The following is a 23,575-nucleotide window of genomic DNA, read 5'->3' as shown; positions in this document are numbered from 1 at the left end:
CCTAATAGCCAATGCTATTGTGTATTGTGCTTTTGTTGAAAACAATTTAGGACCCTTTCAATGTGCTGCGCGTAAACAACTATAAAGCCCCAACCTCCTCCCCTCTTCCAAATGTCTCTTCCTCGTCAGGCAGGTATTCAGCTCGAACCAGCAACTGGGCTAGAAGCGTCATATCCCAGTGAGCGATATCCAGCATAGACAGACGTCCCAACCGTCCAATCAGGAGTGAGCTCAGCGGGTGTCCGAGGATCCCGTTGGCTGGTAGGGGAGGTGCGCTGCGGAAAAAGCGAATAGTTGAGTGAAGAGCATTCAATAGTGGGAGAGGAGACCGCTGCAGTGTGTGCGCTAAACGGAGCAGATATCACTGGAGAGAAGAGAGAGAAAAAAATCAGATAACAGTGGCTGTTTGAGAATTGGTATAGTTGGAAAAAGCTTGTAAAAAAAGTATCGATTACGTGGATTTTTTGTATATTTTTTATTGATTTTGGGCCTATGCTTTTAGAGTCATCTCCTCACTATTATTATTAAGGAACACTCCGCATCATTGGAATGTGCACTGCTGCCGTAACGAGGCGCATCTGAAGCAGCCGAGAGCTTGTTGATCTCGGCAGTGAAGACAGGATTTGGGGGTAATCAAGCCTGCATTGAATATCACAAACAAGAAGGTCCATGTTTGACGGGACTGCTAAAAGGAAAAGAAATATCCAAAAGCCTTCTACATTTTGGGGACTTTCCTTGGACTAAGGGTAATGGGAATTGACGCTTTAAATAAAAAGGGATAATATTTCTTTTCTCCAAGTGCACTTGTTCTTTGGCGATGATTGTGCTATTCCTTTTGCTGTGTATCGCGGATGGAGTGGTCTCGCAGATACGCTACTCTGTGCCGGAGGAGGCTGGACACGGCACGTTCGTAGGGAATATCGCCGAGGACCTGGGACTGGACATGACCAAAATCGCTTCACGCCGCTTCCAGGTTGTGCCCAGCTCGCGGACGCCGTACCTGGAAGTGAACATGGAGAACGGGATTCTGTTCATCAACGAGAAAATTGACCGGGAGCAGATCTGCAAGCAGAGTGCCAGCTGTCTTTTACACCTTGAAGTGTTTTTGGAGAACCCACTCGAGCTGTTCCGCGTGGAGATAGAGGTCGTGGATATCAATGACAATCCGCCCAGCTTCCCCGAAACAGACATCACCGTAGAGATCTCGGAGAGCGCAGTCCCCGGTACCCGGTTTCCCCTAGAGAGCGCATTCGATCCGGACGTGGGTTCCAATGCGCTGCGCACATACGACATCACCACCAATAACTACTTCTACTTGGATGTGCAGACGCAGACCGACGGGAACAAATTCGCAGAACTGGTGCTAGAGAAGTCACTGGACAGGGAGCAGCAGGCGTCCCACAGGTATGTGCTGACTGCAGTAGACGGGGGCCAGCCGCCACGGACAGGCACTGCTCTGCTGGTGGTCAAAGTGCTGGATTCTAACGACAACGTGCCCGTGTTTGACCAGCCAGTGTACTCAGTGAGTCTTCAGGAGAACACACCGGCGGGGACCCTCGTTATCCAGCTGAACGCCACGGACTTAGACGAGGGGCAGAATGGGGAGATAGTGTATTCATTCAGTAACCACATCTCCAGCCGCGTCAAGGACCTGTTCGCCATAGACGCGCGCACTGGACGCATCGAGGTGCGCAGTGAGGTGGATTTTGAGGAGAGCAGTTTATATCAAATATTCGTTCAGGCGAAAGATCTCGGACCCAATGCCGTGGCCGCGCACTGTAAAGTTCTGGTGAAAATAATGGACGTAAATGATAATGCTCCTGATATCACATTCAGCACAGTGACCGAGTCGGTGAGTGAAAGGGCAGCCCCGGGCACCGTTATAGCCCTGCTGAGCGTGACTGACAAAGATGCTGAGGAAAACGGAAAGATTCACGTTGAAATCCTCGGTGACGTCCCGTTCAAACTCAAACCTTCCTTTAGGAACTATTTCACCATTGTAACAGATGGACCCCTAAATAGAGAGAATGCTGACTCATATTCAGTGACTGTAGTTGCCAGGGATACAGGGACCCCTTCCCTTGCCACCAGTAAATCAATCAAAGTGCAAGTGTCGGATGAAAATGACAATGCGCCAACGTTTACGCAGCCCATATATGATGTGTATGTGACTGAAAACAATGTGCCAGGTGCTTATATCCACGCTGTGACCGCTCTGGACCCAGATGTTGGACAGAACGCTCTCATTAGTTACTCCATAATGGAGTGCGATATTCAGGGTATGTCTGTGAAAACATATGTGTCAATCAACGAAGAGACGGGCTACCTTTACGCACTCAGATCATTCGATTACGAGCAGTTAAAAGACTTCACTTTCATGGTTCAGGCGAAAGATGCAGGTAGCCCTGAGCTCTTCTCGAACGCCACGGTCAAAGTAATCATCGTGGACCAGAATGACAACCCTCCCTCCGTTATTGCTCCTCTTGGTAAAAATGGCACTGCTAGAGAGCCTCTGCCCCGCTCCGCCGAGCCTGGCTACCTGGTAACCCGTATCATCGCCATGGATGCAGACGACGGAGAGAACGCACGGCTCTCCTACAGCATCCAGCGGGGGAACGAGAACGGCATGTTCCGCATGGACTGGAGGACAGGAGAATTGCGCACTGCCCGGCGCGTCTCCACCAAGCGGGACCCAAACCAGATGTATGACCTGTTGATAGAGGTGAGGGACCACGGCCAGCCACCCCTCTCCTCCACCGCCAGTGTGTTCGTGGTGCTGGTGGACAGTGTGGTGGAGGACCATCGGGAGAGAGGCACCGCCAAGTCCAAGGAGACATCGCTGGACCTCACCCTCATCCTCATCATCGCCCTGGGCTCAGTCTCCTTCATCTTCCTCCTGGCTATGATCGTGCTGGCCGTGCGCTGCCAGAAGGACAAAAAGCTCAACATCTACACGTGCCTCACTAGTGATTGCTGCCTCGGGTGCGCCACATGCTGCAGCAGGCATGCGCGAGCCCGCAAGAAAAAGCTCAGCAAGTCCGATATAATGCTGGTGCAGAGCGCCAACGTCACCGGGGCCGGTACAGCTCAGGTGCCAGTGGAAGAGTCCGGGAGCTTCGGCTCTCACCACCAAAACCAGAACTATTGCTACCAGGTATGTCTGACTCCGGAGTCGGCCAAAACCGACCTCATGTTCCTAAAGCCGTGTAGCCCATCTAGGAGCACAGACACGGAACACAACCCGTGCGGGGCCATAGTGACAGGGTACACTGACCAGCAGCCTGACATCATATCAAACGGCAGCATTTTATCAAGCGAGGTAAGAGTCCCCTCATACCTTTAAACTCCAATACCCCCAGCATGTACTTGCTCTCCGTATATTAGATATAGAGTGTGATAACTGCAACATGTGCTTGTCTGAAGAAAAAAAAGTCTCACTACTGCTATTAGTATCTGGATAAAATATGAAATATAATCTGCATTCCGCATTATTAGGACATTTAGTGTAAGTGTCCCTGACATTAATGTTAACTTTCTATATGTTGCATCACCCATTGTTTTAGTAGAGTCCCTCACAAATACATGTATTATTTCCCCGAAGACATAAGTCTGCATATCTTGCTATTAATTTACGTAACGACAATTCAACCCAAAATGATGAATACTAGTTGCTGACATGTTGGCAGTCCCGAGGGAGATTATCATCGGAATAGTAATGATTGCATGTTTATGTTCTGCTCAGAAGTGGTTTTGTTGTGCTTTTAAAATAAGATGGATTTGGAGTAATATAATAATACATCAGGATAATGCATGGGTGCTTGAAGGCTGGAGTGTGTGTGTGTGTGTGTGTGTGTGTGTGTGTGTGTGTGTGTGTGTGTGTGTGTGTGTGTGTGTGTGTGTGTGTGTGTGTGTGTGTGTGCGTGTGTGTGTGTGTGTGTGTGTGTGTGTGTGTGTGTGTGTGTGTGTGTGTGTGTGTGTGCGTGCGTGCGTGTGTGTGTGTGTGTTGTCATGCGCAATGACCGTGTCCCTTGTGAGAATACACACATTTCGCACACCAGTCACGATCGTGCTGAGTCGCACAAGAACAAAGATCCGTCTATAGTTCAGCAAGCCTGAATAGGTGCACCACTTAATTTTTCTCTTTGGTGGTATATATATGCTGTCGGCTAGTAGGCTTAAAACGACTCTTCTCAAAATATAGATATGAGACGTTTCGTTGTCGAACATCAGCAATCACGTCAAATCTAACGTCAATATCAAAACTATCAATGTCATGTACCAGATTTCTTGTTGTTATTTTGTATTTTAAATCTCAGGAAAAATAGTTTGATAATAAAATGCCACCGCGCCCCAAACTCAAAATGTCTCGTGCTTCTCTTTCAGACCAAACACCAGCGAGCCGAGCTCAGTTACCTGGTGGACAGACCTCGGCGTGTGAACAGGTAACGAGCATGCGCACCCGGTGCCCTGCCAGCAGACGTGATTGAGAGTGTTTTTTTAAAGTAGCCATTCAATGCCGTAGGGGAGAGACTATAAACCACAACCATGCCAACATGGCTCAATACCTAATACTGGTTAATTCACTCTCTCTGCTGCTGCCCAGCTGTGAATGCACTCTCAGTCTATGTTGATGATAATGAAGTGCAGGATAATGAATGAATGATGATTATGATGAAGACGGTGAAAATAAAAGTGATTCATGTTTTATTCTAACATAATTATTATTTTAATGTACGTTTGAAAATAAAAATAGGCCTTCCACTATATTCAATACATTAAAGAATGTTCTCTATCCTTCTCTTATCTGTCAGTTCGGCTTTCCAAGAAGCGGATCTCGTAAGCTCTAAAGACAGTGGTCATGGTGACAGCGAGCAAGGCGACAGTGACCATGACGCCACCAATCGAGGTCACTCTGCCGGTAAGTCGAGTTTGTTCGTTCTTTGCTGGTTGCACGGCATTTGATCTCTTATTTTCTCATTTAAAGCCCTACAGAGGGCGATGACAGTGTTGTAAGGCGTGGTATCTGTCCACGGTGCTGATCGATCGATCATGGTGTGTTTCGAGGCCTATAGTCATTTATAGCCTTAAGAATGTTATCCGCGCCCGCGGATGCTGCGTGTCTATAGTATCACTGCGCTGTTATCTTCCGATTGTGGTGCTGAACGGAAAGCGACTCACTGCCCACTGCGCTCTGCCAAATCTCGACTACTTTCAGAGTTCGCGACTGGCTAGTCGTGTCATAGCCTACTCATTCTCACCATCTCAAATATTGGAAATGTGCTTAGGATTTATGAAATATAGGCTTGAGTGTTTTTCTACCAGCATGTGATATACAAACGTCTCTTGCTTAGGCTACTGTAAGAATGGGCTGTTTTTGGTAGGCCTATATTCTAGTCGTCGTGTGTTTGTGAACTCGCTCTCTCCTGGCTGTAGCTCAATCTCTTTATTGTTTTGAACATGGGAAATGTTCTGAGGGACAATGACGCGCAGCTGAACTTAATCCTGTTGTTAGTAAATATGCAGGGTTGTTAATGAGGGAGGGCCCGCTGCTAAATCCATGCTAGAGACCACTTGATGGGTACGTGACGGAATTTATAACGAGGACCGGTCGGCTTGTCATTGGTCGGTGCGATGTGGGAACGGGACCAAACTGGTTGCGGGCGCAAACAAACAAACGATTCATTCATTGACTGGGCTCTGCCTTCCCGCCCCGAGCCCCCACCGCCCCGAGCCCCCACCGCCCCGAGCCCCCACCGCCCCGATCGCATTCCTCCGTCCACGTCGTCGTTTTATCTGTTCCACCTAAAGGTTCACATACGTTTTTTTTTTAAATTGGGCTTCTGAGGTTTGAATGTACTTATCTCTGCATTCATCCTTGCGATTGCTTTGGCCCAGCCCCGTCTGTGTGTGTCTATGCCCATGTTTTTTGGAAAGCAACAAGGTCTGCCCTTGGGGATGAACCCACAGCATGCGAAATGAGCCACGTCTAGAAATAATAATGGCACTATTTTAAGCCTGTGGATATACACTGACGTTTAAAGGGAAGCATCCTATTTTATGTAGCCCACTTTAAATGTATGATGTATCCAGTTCGTTATACAAGGCACTTGTCAGATGGAACCCCTTTAATGTTCAACCAAAAGGCAAGTCATTTAGCAAGGTAGTTTATATCACGTTACATATTCAATTTGAGCCATAGGGCCCATATGACAGGTAGTACAAGCTACTTCTATATAGACACTACAGGAGCTATACTTTCTTTTTAGTTGAACCCTTCTTTCCTTCATACAGGGCTTGACCGGACTCCTAATGCTAAGTGGTGACTCTCTGGCATGGTGTTTAGTTGAACCCTTCTTTCCTTCATACAGGGCTTGACCGGACTCCTAATGCTAAGTGGTGACTCTCTGGCATGGTGTTTAGTTGAACCCTTCTTTCCTTCATCCTTCTTTCCTTCATACGGTGCGTTTAGTTGACCCTTCTTTCCCTTCATACAGGGCTTGACTCTCTGGCTTGACTGGACTCCTAATGCTAAGTGGTGACTCTCTGGCATGGTGTTTAGTTGAACCCTTCTTTCCTTCATACAGGGCTTGACCGGACTCCTAATGCTAAGTGGTGACTCTCTGGCATGGTGTTTAGTTGAACCCTTCTTTCCTTCATACAGGGCTTGACCGGACTCCTAATGCTAAGTGGTGACTCTCTGGCATGGTGTTTAGTTGAACCCTTCTTTCCTTCATACAGGGCTTGACCCTTCTTTCCTTCATACAGGACTCTCTAATGCTAAGTGGTGACTCTCTGGCATGGTGTTTAGTTGAACCCTTCTTTCCTTCATACAGGGCTTGACCGGACTCCTAATGCTAAGTGGTGACTCTCTGGCATGGTGTTTAGTTGAACCCTTCTTTCCTTCATACAGGGCTTGACCGGACTCCTAATGCTAAGTGGTGACTCTCTGGCATGGTGTTTAGTTGAACCCTTCTTTCCTTCATACAGGGCTTGACCGGACTCCTAATGCTAAGTGGTGACTCTCTGGCATGGTGTTTAGTGAACTTGCTGTCTTTGCTTTTGACTTTGAGTACCGTTTTATGGCAATAGGCTACTGTTGCTTTGTTTTCGAAATGATCGGACAACTTACTGTCTTCAAACAGATGAATTGCTGTGCATTAAGTCTTGGTTTGATTAGGATCGTTTATACTGGGTCTTTAGTGTGTTCTGCTTGCACGAGACTTAGACGTAACTGGCTGCTGTGCTATTTGCTAAAGTGATAATTGAGTTTGTGACAAGCAGAGATGCTAGAACCTCCGGATTTTTCTGTTTCAGTTGATCTTTTTATTCAACATTTTCATGAACAATTCCTTAGTTTAATGAGGTGAGGGTGAACTTAATTATAAACCGTGTGGTTCAAGCCCTGAATGCTGATTGGCTGAATGACATGGTATATCAGACCGCATACCATGGGCATGACAAAAAAATACTTTTTACTGTTCCAATTATGTTGGTAACCAGTTTATAATAGCAATAAGGGTGTTTGTGGTATATGGCCAATCCAGAGGACAGTCCTTAGCCATGGTACATTGGCCAAATACCTCACCTCTCATGCTTTATTGCTTAATTATAGCACTATGATTGTGATTAGAGACTAAAACAATGATGATAATTTAGGTGAATAAATGTTTGTTGATATTAGATGGATTTAAGCAGTGGAATTACTGTGATGATATCAGAGATGATATAGCCTGTCTTATATAGACTGTTATCATGGTTACTATGGATCAACTGTCACCCTACTGTTTGGGAGCATTGGAGATAGCACTCCCTCCACCTCCCTATTTCCCCCTCCATCCTCCCATTCCCCATCCAGATCCCTTCTTAGGCCCATGGTTCACTTTATCACCATGGTAATATATGCTATTTGTATATTCTTACTGAACTGTCATCCATTTTCAGAACTCTGCATACCAATGACCAAATTAAGGACGCAATAAAGTAAGGGGTCAGTGCATTTACACAGTCTCTCTCGTTCGAACAATTTGAATTTCTCTCTCTCTCTTCCCCCCCAATTCAAAGGGCTTTATTGGCATGGAAAAACATATGTTTACATTGCCAATGCAAGTGAAATAGACGTAAACATTACACTCACAAAAGTTCCAAAATAATAAATACATTTCAAATGTCATATTATGTCTATATACAGTGTTGTAACGATGTGCAAATAGTGCAAAAGGGAAAATAAATAAACATAAATATGGGTTGTATTTACGATGGTGTTTGTTCTTCACTGGTTGCCCTTTTCTTGTGGCAACAGGTCAGAAATATTGCTGCTGTGATGGCACACTGTGGTTTTACACACAGTGGAAATGGGTGTTTATCAAAATTGGGTTTATTTTCGAAATCTTTGTGGATCTGTGTAATCTGAGGGAAATCTCTCTCTCTCTCTCCCTCTCTCTCCCTCTCTCCCATCCCTCTCTCCCTCTCTTTATCTTTGTTTGGATATGGGTGCTTTCAGTACATATTGAAGTCAGACTGATATACTGGAGACTCATGTTTGTTCCTTAAAATCATTAAACCACTAAGGCCAATAAATATTGTTGGTTTCGGTTCACAACTTTTATTAAACTTTCAGTTTTACTGAGGGCAGGTTAATTCTTTACTGAGGGCAGGTCTATTCTTTACTGAGGGCAGGTCAATTCTTTACTGAGGGCAGGTCAATTCTTTCCCGAGGTCAGGTAAATTCTTTACTGAGGGCAGGTCAATTCTTTACCGAGGGCAGGTCAATTCTTTACCGAGGTCAGGTCAATTCTTTACCGAGGTCAATTCTTTACTGAGGGCAGGTCAATTCTTTACCGAGGTCAGGGTCAATTCTTTACTGAGGTCAGGTCAATTCAGGTCAATTCTTTAGTGAGGGCGGGTAAATTCTTTACCGAGGTCAGGTCAATTCTTTACCGAGGTCAGGTCAATTCTTTAGTGAGGGCGGGTCTTTACTGAGGGCAGGTCAATTCTTTACTGAGGGCAGGTCAATTCTTTACGGTCAATTCTTTACTGAGGGCAGGTCAATTCTTTACCGAGGTCAGGTCAATTCTTTACTGAGGTCAGGTCAATTCTTTACTGAGGGTGGGTAAATTCTTTACCGAGGGCAGGTCAATTCTTTACTGAGGGCAGGTCAATTCTTTACCGAGGTCAGGTCAATTCTTTACCGAGGTCAGGTCAATTCTTTACTGAGGGCGGGTCAATTCTTTACTGAGGGCAGGTCAATTCTTTACTGAGGGCAGGTCAATTCTTTACCGAGGGCAGGTCAATTCTTTACGGTCAATTCTTTACTGAGGGCAGGTCAATTCTTTACTGAGGGCAGGTCAATTCTTTACTGAGGGCAGGTCAATTCTTTACGGTAAATTCTTTACTGAGGGCAGGTAAATTCTTTACTGAGGGCAGGTCAATTCTTTACGGTCAATTCTTTACTGAGGGCAGGTCAATTCTTTACTGAGGGCAGGTCAATTCTTTACTGAGGTCAAGTCAGTTCTTTACTGAGGGCAGGTCAATTCTTTACTGAGGGAAGGTCAATTCTTTACTGAGGGCAGGTCAATTCTTTACTGAGGGCAGGACAATTCTTTACTGGGGGCAGGCCAATTTTTTACTGAGGTCATGTCAATTCTTTACTGAGGGCAGGTAAATTCTTTACTGAGGGCAGGTCAATTCTTTACTGAGGGCAGGTCAATTCTTTACAGTCAATTCTTTACTGAGGGCAGGTCAATTCTTTACGGTCAATTCTTTACTGAGGACAGGTCAATTCTTTACTGAGGACAGGTCAATTCTTTACTGAGGGCAGGTCAATTCTTTACGGTCAATTCTTTACAGTCAATTCTTTACTGAGGGCAGGTCAATTCTTTACGGTCAATTCTTTACAGTCAATTCTTTACTGAGGGCAGGTCAATTCTTTACTGAGGGCAGGTCAATTCTTTACAGTCAATTCTTTACTGAGGGCAGGTCAATTCTTCACGGTCAATTCTTTACTGAGGACAGGTCAATTCTTTACTGAGGGCAGGTCAATTCTTTACTGAGGGCAGGTCAATTCTTTACGGTCAATTCTTTACAGTCAATTCTTTACTGAGGGCAGGTCAATTCTTTACTGAGGGCAGGTTAATTCTTTACGGTCAATTCTTTACTGAGGACAGGTCTATTCTTTACTGAGGTCATGTCAATTCTTTACTGAGGACAGGTCAATTCTTTACTGAGGACAGGTCAATTCTTTACTGAGGACAGGTCAATTCTTTACTGAGGACAGGTCAATTCTTTACTGAGGGCAGGTCAATTCTTTACTGAGGACAGGTCTATTCTTTACTGAGGACAGGTCAATTCTTTACTGAGGTCATGTCAATTCTTTACTGAGGACAGGTCTATTCTTTGCTGAGGGCAGGTCAATTCTTTACTGAGGAGAGGTCTATTCTTTACTGAGGACAGGTCAATTCTTTACTGAGGACAGGTCTATTCTTTACAGAGGACAGGTCAATTCTTTTATTTTATTCAATTTTGTACTTCCCTATTTTTTTCTGAAGAGAATTTGCCTCAGGGAATATCTAATTTCCTAAAATGTCAAGAAATATCAAGATGTCTTGATCTGGCGTTTTAGCAGAGACGTTTTTTCTCGGAGTGAGTCTGTGTCTTATCACTTCTCCAGATTCTAAATGCCAAATCTGAAACAGATTGATATTCACAAGCCTCCTCCTGTGATTATTGGATATGGAAATATGTTCATTATCCAGGGTCAGAGGTCACTGTCCCATTGCTTTGGTGAATATCTAAAGAAGTGCAGGTACCACTTGTTGAAATGAGGAGTAAATGTATGATCTATGGAGTCTATTAGTAGATACATAATTCAATAATACAAACTTTCTTTCATTGTTGTGTATGTGCTGACACTCAATGTGATGGTGTATTTGTGGATGTTCATTAATATTTAATAAGGAACTCACTCGTTAGGAAGCTCAGCATTTTTCCAAGCTGTTAGCGAGCCAAATTAATCCTCTTTGTAACAAAGCAAATTCCCCCATGCTGACCTGTGGAAACACACACACACACACACACACACACACACACACACACACACACACACACACACACACACACACACACACACACACACACACACACACACACACACACACACACACACACACACACACACACACACACCACAGTCTGAAGCCTAATCAGTCTGTGTACCACAGGATTATCTGAGGATACTCTTGGGGAGCAGTTTGGGTTTTACTCAGACACGCACATCAAATGACTTAAAACATGGACTACGCCAAATTGACTTTTAAAGATGAAGTTAGGCAATACCCTGGTTTTACTTAGGGCAAAAATATTAGTATCTATCTGAATTGAATCAGACACTGATTATTTTCGATTTTGTGTTCCACGATGGGCTATTCATGGATTCACTTGCACTATCACGAAGAATGAACTCAGAATGAACTTCCTCTTTGACAGAACATTGAAGGACTCGGGTTGACTTTTTTTGTTGGTGTTATTGCATGGACAGATTGAAAGGACATGAGCAGCCAAAGTAATCCAATACTTTTGAGCATGTGGTTTAAATGATCTAATACCTTGGTCACAGGAAGCTCAGAGAGTGTAGTAGTGTGGTGTTAATGGTTTTAAACACGTCTCTCACTCTGCATGACCAGTCGTACCTGCTGAGATATCACAGTGAGAAACTACCACAGAGGGTCACAGCAATGATTCAATGATTCTAGCCTGTTTCTCTATTTCCCAATGGCAAACATATTATAAAAACTACACACACATTACATAATGCATGAATACACCAGGCATAATTTATAGTCCAATATTTACATGTGTTTTGGGGAAGGGGGATTAGGGGGCAAGTGTTTAAATTGTGCAGTATTTAGCAATCCTAACAGGAGTCTGATAGCAGCAGTTGTGATGTGTGAATGTAGCATGAATGTATATATATATATATATATATATATATATATATATATGTGTGTGTGTGTGTGTGTGTGTGTGTGTGTGTGTGTGTGTGTCTGTGTGCGTGAGTGAGTGAGTGAGTGAGTGAGGGCATGTGTGTTAATAAGGTGTGGAGAATCAGGGTAGGTGGTCAGTCCAGTTCATGTGTTCCTCAGTCTGATGGCTTGTAGATAGAAACGGTCTCTTAGTCTGTTGGTATCAGACCTCATGCTCCGATTTCATCTGCCCGACATGGTGTGTGGGGGTCCTTGATGATGCTGCGTGCCCTCCTCAGACACCATTTTGAGTAAATCCTGGATGGGTGGGAGCATGGTCCCAATGATGCACTTGGCCGTCTTCATCACCCACTGGAGGGCATTCGGTCGTGGACAGACTCATTCCCGTACCAGGACGTGATGCAATCGGTCAGGACGCTCTCGATGGTGCAGTGGAAGTATTTGGAGAGGACACGGGTTGGCATCCCAAATGTATTCTGCCGCCTTAGGAAGTAGAGATGCTGTCGGCACCTCTTGACAAGAGTGGTGATGTTGTTGGTCCAAGTCCACAGTGAGGAAATTATAACTACTGACTCTCTCTACTACCGTTGATGTGGAGCGGGGCATGTTCCCTCCTCTGTAACAATCAACCCTCTTGTTTTACTGACTTTCACTTACCTCTTCCCTATAGGCTGACTCGCCGTTGTTGGTTATCAGGCCTACAACTCTGGTGTCGTGGGCAAACTTGATTATTGACTTGGTGTCGTGCAAATGTGTTTTAGCAGTTTTGGTTGGTTTTCACAAAGGGCTGTTTTTATTTGAATCTCTCCTTAGTGTATCGGTAGAAAGATGAGGTAGAATGAGGAAGACGATAACCTCGTGACCTTTCCCTGTGCATGCTGGGCTTTCTAGTACAGTGTTTGCTGTTCTGCGAGGCTGAGAGTTTATCTCTCCACGTATGCTGCTGTTTCCTTTGATATTGTACGGTGAAAAAGAGAACCCTGCAATAAGGAATTAGAGATCTGAGTCTACACATGAACGCGCACGTACACGCACAGCAGCAGCTTTGTGCGTATTTGTGTTCGTGAGTGAGTGTATGTGTGTGTGTTTCAAGATTAATTGATTATTACCTTTATGACCACTGTCTTTTCTCTCTCTCCATCTCTCCTCCCTCGTTCCCCTCCCCAGGCACGGATCTCTTCTCTGTCTTTTCTCTCTCTCCATCTCTCCTCCCTCGTTCCCCTCCCCAGGCACTGATCTCTTCTCTAACTGTCTTTTCTCTCTCTCCATCTCTCCTCCCTCCTTCCCCTCCCCAGGCACTGATCTCTTCTCTAACTGTCTTTTCTCTCTCTCCAACTCTCCTCCCTCGTTCCCCTCCCCAGGCACGGATCTCTTCTCTAACTGTCTTTTTTCTCTCTCCATCTCTCCTCCCTCGTTCCCCTCCCCAGGCACTGATCTCTTCTCTAACTGTCTTTTCTCTCTCTCCATCTCTCCTCCCTCGTTCCCCTCCCCAGGCACTGATCTCTTCTCTAACTGCACTGAGGAGTGCAAGGCACTGGGACACTCCGACCGCTGTTGGATGCCCTCCTTTGTGCCCTCCGACGGGCGCCAGGCAGCAGACTACCGCAGCAACCTGCACGTGCCAGGCATGGACTCCGTGCCCGACACTGAGGTATTTGAAAGCCAAGAGCAAACGGGCGATAAGTCATTCTCCACCTTTGGCAAAGAGACCCCCCTCAGCCACCACCACCAAAACCACCTCCACCTCAGCCACCACCATGCCACCCACGCCAACCAAGCCAAGTTAGAGAGGAAAGCGTTTGAGGCACTACTGTCTAGCACGCGAGCGCCTTACAAACCTGCCTATTTGAGTGAGTATCCGCTTTGCACGGCAGCTCTGTAGCTAACCCACTCTATTCTCTCAACCAACCAACCCTGATCTGATGATTGACTTGAACAATACAAAAAAAATCAAATTATATTTCTTCCCCCATTGGGTGGAAGTGCCATGAAATTCTTTCACGTGCGCTGACCCATCTAATTTACCCTCTTGACAGTCGTTAACTAACTCTCTCTCTTCCTTTCACACATATTCATTATCGCTCTCTCTATCTGTGATGATCTAATCCTCCGTCACAGTCTTCCATATCACTTCCTCCTTCCACCAACAGCAGCAGCCCCATCTATGTGCCTTTTGAATTGAATGTGCCATGATCAATTAGAGTAGAGTTTGGAATCCATAGGAGAGTTTTGACATCGCCGAGACGTTGAAATGATGGATGATTTGTCCCATTATAGGGAGATGGGTGTGTTAATATACACGATGCTTCCTTCGCTCCGAAAGGGAATGAAAAAAGGAGTGTTTTTAATCTGCTGAAAAGAATAGAGGCTAAGAGATTACCCTCTCGCTCCTTTTCTTCTGACGGTATTGCTCTAGCTCCTAGGATCAAAACCGTTTCAGATAATCAGGGAAAGCAGAGGAAGGAGGAGGCACATTTCCATGGGGGATTTCTGTTTCCAAACTCCCTTTTCAAAGGGCACAAAGAGAGACATCCTCATCACTGCAATTTGGTGATAATGCTTCATTATAATTTTGTCAGCACTGCCTTAAGAGTTGCACGTTCGTTCACCGCTCATCAGAACTTGCTAGAAGAATTCTCAAACTGCTGGAGTCTCCCCTACCACTGTAATTCCCAGCCGCAGCATGGGGCACTACCTCTGATGAATACAGATGAGGTAGAGACTCCATAAAGATAAAGATGTCGTCTTCCTCTCTCAGAGGCTATTCTCATTGACAAACATTTAAGGAGAGGCAGTGTGATGAGATGTACAAGTTACATAATATGTACATAAACGTTTCAATTGACATGACATCCTTGCCTTACCTTTTGTTCTGGCTGGCAATGTGACATTGTTGCTCTGCAGCTCCACATCTACCGTAATGATCAGTATCATAGTAGCTACTGACTAGCCAGGAAGCTTGCAAGCTATTCAACAATGCAAGCATCTTTTCCTCTATAACATACTATCTACACTCTTGAATAATGCCATCGAACCGTATCACTTAATTGAATAATGCAACCATTTGCTCGTTGGTACACGCATGAGCTAAATGTAGCTTGCAAGACAATAACACAGCTAGCTAGCTATGATCGCTAGTAACATTAGCTAACATATCAAACATGAATGTTTACCTCTCTCATATATATATACACACACACACACAAGTACAGTTTCAGCATTTAAAAGTTACATCAGAACAAACCAGGCTTCATTTGATCAATATCGTGGAAGTCATTATATGAGGTAAACCCAAAATTGCAACTGAAAATGTTGATAATTCCTCTGGTGAGTTGATCAGTTTCTTGCTGCATTCTTCTTGCCTGGATGATGGCTCAGAGCAACCAAGGGGAAAACTCCCTTTCTTAAAGATACAGCGACATTTTCAGAATGTATTTATTTAAACTTTATTTAACTAGGCAAGTCAGTTAAGAACAAATCATTATTTACAATGACAGCCTGCCCCAGCCAAACCCTAACCCGGATGACGCTGGGCCAATTGTGCACCGCCCTATGGGACTCCAAATCACGGCCAGTTGTGATACAGCCTCAAATCGAACCAGGGTCTGTAGTGATGCCTCAAGCACTGAGATGCAGTGCCTTAGACCGCTGCGCCACTTGGGAGCCTCAAATTCCAGACTCCATTTCCTTAGAATGTAATAGGCTACTGCCATTTCAGGAAAAAATATCTATAAAACAAGTCTCAAATATAAGGACAATGTTTATACATTTCAACTGTTTCAAAAACCTTGCTCTGCTATTAATATTTTTACCATATGAATGTTGGGCTCAATGAAACAATTCTGTTGACATTGTCCTGCATAGAGGGGGCAACTGTTGGGCAAGTGTTGTGCGTGACCTCCGGAGGTATCTTTCGAGACGTGAGAAAAATACGCTCTTTTACATTACATTAATGGCTCTCGAAAATCGATACCTCTCGAGAATCTCTTGAAATTCTCCTTAATTCTTGTCAATTACAATAGACCCTCAGTCTCAACCCCTATTCTTCTCCTCTCTGTCTCAGCGACTACACATGGGCGTAGAGCTAATCACCACAATACATTCCTTATTTAGGGGATGTCTGGCAGGGGGTCTGGAAGGGGGAAGAAGAGGGGGATGGGGCGGTGTCCTCATGATACTAAGAGTCTGTGTCTTATTTCGGAGGGGAGTCTGGAAGGGTGGGTGGGGAAAAGATGGGGTGTCCCCATGATACTAAGAGGCTGTGTCTTATTTTGGATTGGAGTCTGGAAGGGGGTGTAATCCTCATGATACTAAGAGACTGTGCCTTTCCCCTAATCTGATAAAGTCATCTGGAGACACAGAGCCCCTTGTAGCCAGAGACAGCGGTCGGTCATTACCCTAATCAAACAGTGATGACATAGAGCTGCTGCTAGCTGGGAGATTGTTGAGCTGTCATGGGGAAGGGGGAGAGGGGGGTGTTGGGGGTAAGGGGTGTGGGCGGACGGGGAGCTCCATTTGTTTCCATGTTGGCCGTGGCCCATTTGATTTAAGGCCCATTGTTGCTGTCCTAAATAAATTGAGCAAGAAACATTCTCAGAGACACAGACCCATATTCACACGCATTATCAATGAGAGATTTCACAGTGTGGATATAAATGGTTCCAGAAGAGAACGGATGAAGGGCTTCCTAACCTTCCTAACCTTGTTTTCTTGACTGTCTTACAACACTGAGTAAATAAATGAAGGTTCCTCTAGATGCATTGTCTGTTTTTCTTTTCTCTCTCAGACAAACTTGATCCCTAACCAGCATGTGTTCTCTTCTTGCAGCGAGGAAAGGGGTTTGCTAGCTCCTTTCGCGTGGACATACCAGAGACCGTATGACTTTGCACAATCAGTCAAAACAACAAAAACTAAAAAGAGCATCAAGTTCCAGACTCCATCTCCTTAACTGTTCCACGTCTGACTGACATTCCCCCTACGTAACATGGAACTCTGTGGACAACATTCCCTCCGGAATTCTCTTGGAACACTGCCGGCCTTGGAAACTACTACCTTTTGGACTCTGGAGGGGTTGGAAGTGGTGGGGACAGACAGAGAGACAGGGTCAGGAGACGGACAGACAGACGGCTCTGCACGTGGACCCCACCGCTCTCAGCAGGACTGAGACAGAGTTGAAAACACAACTAATAGAGGGGGGAGAAGGAAGAGGAGGAGGACGAGGATCCCTCCTCTCCAATCTATGTGTGCCTGTTTACAGCACTAATGTACATCTTTAACAAATAAAATAAAATAAAATAAAAAAAGAACAACAACAAAAAATGACAAAAATGAAAAACCAATTGGAAAAGGAACGTCAACGTCACTGAGCCCTTTAGATGTTTATACTCACAGCAGAAGCCAGTTGTACAGGAGATCTTTGTGCATTTTAAATGCAATACCACTGTTTTAGACTTGACTGTTTTTCTATTCAGTTTGTGTGGTCAGGTGTCTTCTCCTCAGATCTAAAGTACTTCAACTTTATAAGGAAAGATTGTGAGCTGGATTATGAATTTTCATGTTCTGTTTCTTTTTATTCTTTTTTTTCCCATCACATAGTGGATCTGAACAGTGATGGGCTTCACCTTTGAATTCTGAGCTGTTTAGTAGTTTATATCATGTGAGAAGTGTTTAATGTACTCTTTTGAAAAGCTTCAAAATGCATATAAATCTATATATAAATCTATCAATATATACTTTTTCTGAAGGTGTGCTATCCATTTGGTGGGTTTTCTATTCTGTGTAGACAGAGGTCCATAAGCTGCTTAAAGTGCTGTAGAAGGCTTGGGACGATCTAACAGGTTGGGGGTGTTCTTTACCATGAAAACACAACAGCCTTGTCTGCCGCGTGATCGTTTTCATCCGGTTTGATTTCTTTCTTTTTTTTTGGGGGGATATTGAAAGTTGAAACTCATGTCTATAAATAAAATTAAAGGCGGTAATAATTTAGATTGAATTCCATGGTAATTCTGTGTTATTGTAACCAAAAAAAAAGGGTCAATTAAAAAGAACAAAACAAAAAGTGGCCATATAATGAAAGGTGTTGTGCACTTGCAGTGCAAAATCAAATATGTGCACATACACTCACTCACATACACTCACTCACATACACAGACTCTCACACACACTCACATACACAGACTCTCACACACACCATTATGCCAACAATAAATCAAAAAATGAGAAATGTACGGTTTGTCTCATGTTGTTTGATTTTCGATAACTTGGGCGGGTTTACATCCAATCACAGCGAAGGGAATGTCTGATATCCTGACCTCTAGTCCCAATGTATATCTATTGTATGTCAGCGCCCTTAGATCATTTCAATTCATATTTGACTCTGTAAAGTGTCACCTGTTTTATAGGATATGGTGAGGTTGTTTTCACATTCTCTATTACTCTTGATTTTACATACACCCCTTGTGATTCCTTCCATCTGGTGACAGATACACGGTAAGGACATGTTCTTTTTTCGAGGGAGGCTTTTTGACAGCGTCTGAATGGAGGAAGGATGCACAGAAAGACTCCAGGCAGTTGGGTTATGGAATACATGCCGCAGCTCTGGAAGATTACAGGTCTCAATTGGACACCCACGTTCTTCAGCTTTCAACGGAGTTCCCCATTCTGACAACCGCTAAAGAGAAATCATAGAAAATCTATGTTTATATGTGAGTGGTGAGAAATGCCTATATAGGCCACACAATGATGGCATATGTTAACTAACACACTGTGGCCACATGCTTCTTTCAGTCGTTTGTCAGTCTGGTGCGTTTCCTTGCTAAAATCTTGTTTAAAAAAAAATGACATGTTTTTTTAATCTATTCTTTTCACACAGAACAAGTGTTTAAGATTAAACTTCTGCCTTCAATTATACAGTACATGTGTAATCTTCCTGAAGTGGCAGTAACGACACATAAACAAGGTGGAATAAGATATTAGCCACAGATGGTGACTAACCAATAGCAGAGTCTAAATGAGAGACATAATGACATGTAATCCTTTATAATCTCACATGTTTGAATATTCATTGATGTTTTTCCACCAGAGATGTGTTCCAATCTGATAAACAGGAGGTATTAAAATCTATATTAATCTTTGGCTCACAGTCTACATCAAAAAACATAACATGAACGACATCTTGACTGAGTTCATATTTATTCAAGTCTTAAGTAACAATTGGAAATCTACATGTAGAATAAATGTAAATAAAATGAGTTGAAATCTGCCTCTTGACTATCCTTTATTCCAGCATAACGAGGGCAGAACTCTATCAGCTCTGTTCTGCTTAGATTTAGCAGGACACTTTGACGAACATATGCGGTATAATCATGTCTACTTTCTTCCTAAACGGAACCCATTATACTTGACCTCAGTCACTCAGGTTAATCTCGTTTTCCAAAAGTCTTCATTTCCGCATGTATTTATGAACACAAGGCTCCAAATGAAAAAAAAAAGCATTAGAGTATAATGAAATCTAATTTAAAGAACAAAAATAAATGACTTACAATTTCCAAAACAGGACAGAAGATTTAGAAAGGGAGAGAGGGAGAGAGGAACACAGAGAGAGGTAGAAACAGAGAGAGAGAGAGAGAGAGAGAGGGCAAAGTGAGAGAGAGAGGCTGAGAGACAGAGAGAGAGAAGGAGACTAACATGCTTTTTATATTCCTGGGTGGATTCGTTATTAACCGAAAGTGAGTTTCAAAGTCACTCATTGCACAAAGGCAGAGAGGATTAGGGAGTGTCAACTTCTATGTTGGAGTGCTCCACTTTTCACACGCAGACACCAAAAGACTTAACAGAATGGCTAGCTCTCAAACCCTCCATTCATCAATGCTGGAGAAATAAAATAAACGTATTAGCAAATTATGTGACTGTGAACAGATGCTTAACATGCTAACTGAAGGTTGATTAGGGATGTTCTGGGGGGTTTCAAGTGTTTTTTTCCCATCAGAGTTACCATGATGTAGTGTAGTCTACCAAGAGCAAATACCACCAACTGTGGTTGAGTTGTATTAAAGGGACTTGAATGGAAGTTTATTCCGTCATATTGATTGAGGACATTAGTAGAAACACACCAAGACAAAACTTTTCCCCCTCAGGAGACTGAAACATTTGGCAATGGTCCCCAGATCCTCAAAATGTTCCACAGCTAGCACCATCGAGAGCATCCTGACTGGTTGTATCACCGCCTGGTATGGCAACTGCTCTGCATCTGACCGTAAAGCACTACAGAGGGTAGTGCAAATGGCCCAGTACATCACTGGGGCCAAGCTTCCTGCCATCCAGGACCTATATAAAAGGTGGTGTCAGAGGAAAGTCCATAAAATTGTCAAAGACTCCATCGGTACCCCCTGTATATAGCCTTGTTATTGTTATTTTATTGTGTTACTTTTTATAATTTTTTACTTTAGTTTATTTGGTAAATATTATCTTAGCTCTTCATGAACTGCACTGTTGATTAAGGGCTTGTAACTAAGCATTTCACGGTAAGGTCTACACTTGTTGTATTCGGCGCGTGTGACAAATAAAGTTTTATTTGATATGAGTACAGAAAACATTGCTTCTAAATGGTTCTTCCGCTGTCCCCATGGGATAACCTATTTTGGTTCCAGGTGTAATCCTTGTGGGTTCCAGGTAGACCCCTCTGTGGAAAGGGTTCTACATGGAACCAAACAGAGTTCTACCTGCAACCAAAAAGGGTTATTCAAAGGGTTCTTCTATTGGGACAGCCGAAGAACCCTTTATAGGGTCTAGAGATCACCTTCTTTTCCAAGAGTGTAGTTACGGAACAACTTTTATTGAGATGCAATTCTTTTACCTTGCAAGAACAGTTATGCTAATATACATTTACCTTCAACTGTGATAGGGAGTTCTTTTCTCTATGATCACAAGCTATTGAAGGTAGTAACAGCTTGATCCCAACAGATATCCCCACAGAACAGAACACATGTTCAGTGTCTTTTGTCTTTCTCCCCCCTCTGTCAACCTCTCCCCTCCTTCCTCTTCCTCCTCTAACACCTCCTAGTCTGTTATCACTCCATTTGTCTCTTCTTAGAAGTGGCGTATTTTGCGGCGGGCGTTTTTTTCTCCCCTCTCCTGCCCCTCTGGAATCCAGAGACAGAGGTTGAGCATAGCAGGAGACGACAGACAAGAAGAAAGGAGGAGGAACAGAAGGGGAGGTTGTTGGTCTTTCTCTCTCTCTCGTTCTCTGGAAAGGTGTTGTACGTCTGCTCACAATCTCGATGTGCTTCCCTCCACTGGGAGATGTTTTTGAAGGCCCCGGCTCTTCTGAAGCGACGGCGAGATAGCACACTGTCTTCTGTCGGGAGAGCCGGGGTGAGAGGGGGAGGCAGAGTGTGAGGAGGTGGGGTGGGTGTGTGGGGGTTGGGGGACGTTAGGGGCCTGTCGGGGCATTGGGCAGGGTCATGGAGGACTGATGAGGTGCTGAGACAGGATTGAAAGGAGTAGGATTGGAATGCAACGGCAGGGAGTAGTGTGGAGGCCATAATTCCCAGGTGTGGTGGGGCTGTCTGAAAATCCTGCAGGGGATAAAAATATAAAATAACACACTGTTGAACAGAGGCCTAGTGTTACCGTTCAAATTTGTTCACATTCTACAATTGAATTCATTTGAAATTAACCCTATTTTCTTTCTATTTTTTCATATACCCCCTGATCTAAACTACATTTACACAGCCTACTACATTCTGCTTTCTCACTCACAGCAAACAGCAGGACAATGAAATGCTCGGCACACAGGTACATCCATGCAGTTGACAAACACACACACACACACACACACACACACACACACACACACACACACACACACACACACACACACACACACACACACACACACACACACACACACACACACACACACACACACAGAGAGACAGCTATTAGCCTAGGTTCTATCCTGACCAGGGAACAGCTTCCTGCTGTGTGGATCAACAGACCATTACCCCCATCACTAACCCCTCTGCAGGCCTCCCTTATCCCCCCTGACCCCTCTCTGCCTCAGCTACACCTTCCCTGGCTCCATCTGGGGTGTCCTGGTGCTGGGGAGAGAGACCAGGGATAGGGACTGGTTAAAGTCAATCCCCCTAGAGAGAGAGAGAAATAGACTGTTAAGGACATGGTTCATCAACATGACAAGGAGAGAGTGGATGAGACGAGGAGAGAGAGCGTAAAAAGGAAAAGAAAACAAATAGGCTGATTCCTTGGTGAAATATTGAATACTAGCCTGAGGGAGCTATTGTGGTTTTGCAAGTCTAATTTCCAGTTTCCACTCCTACTTATTTTATGTCCTCTGGACAATGATTCCAATTTCAAGTGCAAAAGGAAGGAAATAAATGATAATGCAATTCTATAAGTTGGATATGGTTTAAGTAAATTGATCAAAGTTATGGACTGTAGTACTTACTTTCACTCTCGGGGTAGTTATTTTACAATGTTGTTCTCTGAATGTACTTTAACTGGTATGTTAGGGAACCCGAGTGACACAGCGGTCTGAGGCACTGCCTCTCAGTGCTAGAGGTGTCACTACAGACCCTGGTTTGATTCCAGGCTGTATCAGGCTGTATCACAACCGTCCGTGAGTCCCATAGCGCGGCACACAATTGGCCCAGCGTCATTAGGGTTTGGCCGAGGTAGGCCGTCATTGTAAATAAGAATTTGTTCTTAACTGACTTGCCTAGTTAAATAAAGGTTCAATAATAATTACATAAATAAATGAAGTTAAACAACACATCTTACAAGCTATTTTTGTTGCCTGCAACTGAATTGCTTCTTGACTGCTCCATGAAACACCCCCCAACTGTTGAAACGTTTCAACTTCAACTTCGTGCAACTAGTTGGAAACAACAGCCAATCAAAACAAACACTTTTGTGTCAGGATCCATTGGAAAGTTCAGAACTCCAGCCCAGTTGTCATGTCAAAAACACAGCTGTCAGTGCTGCAGAACCATGATGAAGGTGGACAGAAGAAACATGACCATTTTTAAGTAAACCTAGACCTCCCTCTGACCAGTTTCAACTAAAAATGTTCAACATGAGCTGCACTCTCTAGCAAGCTTGTTGCTAGCTTGGTTAGCTCGTCGCTAGCTATCTAGCTAACTTGATCAAACAGTGCTGGCAATTTCGTTTAGCCTTGCTAGTTAAATTGTACAGTCAGCATTTTGTCTAAATCAATCCTCATACAATAACGACACGGTTGGATAAACAAATAATGTGTGAAATAACGATGGAATGCAGCAGATCACTTGGGGTGAGTTTAGAATTCTCAAACAATATGACAGGCAGCTTCAATCTGACTGGCTGTTGCATGCAATTTTAATTGCGATTGAATTGCTTCAAATAACAGCAAAGTTGCTTGAGATGATGTCACTTGCAACCTTCAGCTGCAACTAAAATTGTATGAAAGTGGCTTTGTGTAACTCCAGCCTTAGACTCTAAGTGAAATGATCTAAGTCAATCTCCAGCTACTGTATAGCCATACTGTATAGTCATAAACAGTATGACACATCCTACAGGGTTCAACTGCAATACTGTTAACA

At 44.0% G+C, this 23,575-nt stretch overlaps 1 protein-coding gene across 3 annotated transcripts; it reads left to right on the top strand.

The window, feature by feature from the left end:
• The first annotated feature begins 292 nt into the window (after nt 1-292).
• On the top strand, nt 293-19,239 carry pcdh10b (protocadherin 10b). Of its 3 annotated transcripts, none has more exons than XM_024382939.2 (5): nt 293-3,154; nt 4,384-4,442; nt 4,812-4,918; nt 13,472-13,828; nt 16,806-19,239. In XM_024382939.2, the coding sequence occupies exons 1-5, from the start codon at nt 818-820 to the stop codon at nt 16,823-16,825; spliced, it is 2,880 nt and encodes a 959-aa protein (XP_024238707.1). In that variant the 5' UTR covers nt 293-817; the 3' UTR covers nt 16,826-19,239. The 3 variants fall into 3 exon arrangements, with proteins under 3 accessions (XP_024238707.1, XP_024238706.1, XP_024238705.1); XM_024382938.2 differs by having other exon boundaries at nt 293-3,319; nt 13,472-13,629; XM_024382937.2 differs by having other exon boundaries at nt 294-3,319.
• Nucleotides 19,240-23,575: the final 4,336 nt, after the last annotated feature.

This window comes from Oncorhynchus tshawytscha, linkage group LG21, assembly GCF_018296145.1.
Source record: "Oncorhynchus tshawytscha isolate Ot180627B linkage group LG21, Otsh_v2.0, whole genome shotgun sequence".
NCBI lineage: Eukaryota > Metazoa > Chordata > Actinopteri > Salmoniformes > Salmonidae > Oncorhynchus > Oncorhynchus tshawytscha.
The sequence above is the reverse complement of the archived record's forward strand: the minus strand, read 5'-3'. Positions and strand labels throughout refer to the sequence as shown.

Bases quoted from the DNA above. Each gene is read 5' to 3' on its own strand.
- pcdh10b (XM_024382937.2), top strand. From the start codon at position 818: ATGATTGTGCTATTCCTTTTGCTGTGTATCGCGGATGGAGTGGTCTCG. The intron at 4,919-13,471 runs GTAAGTCGAGTT...TCCCCTCCCCAG, and splicing joins CAATCGAGGTCACTCTGCCG to GCACTGATCTCTTCTCTAAC. The intron at 13,829-16,805 runs GTGAGTATCCGC...CTCTTCTTGCAG, and splicing joins TTACAAACCTGCCTATTTGA to CGAGGAAAGGGGTTTGCTAG.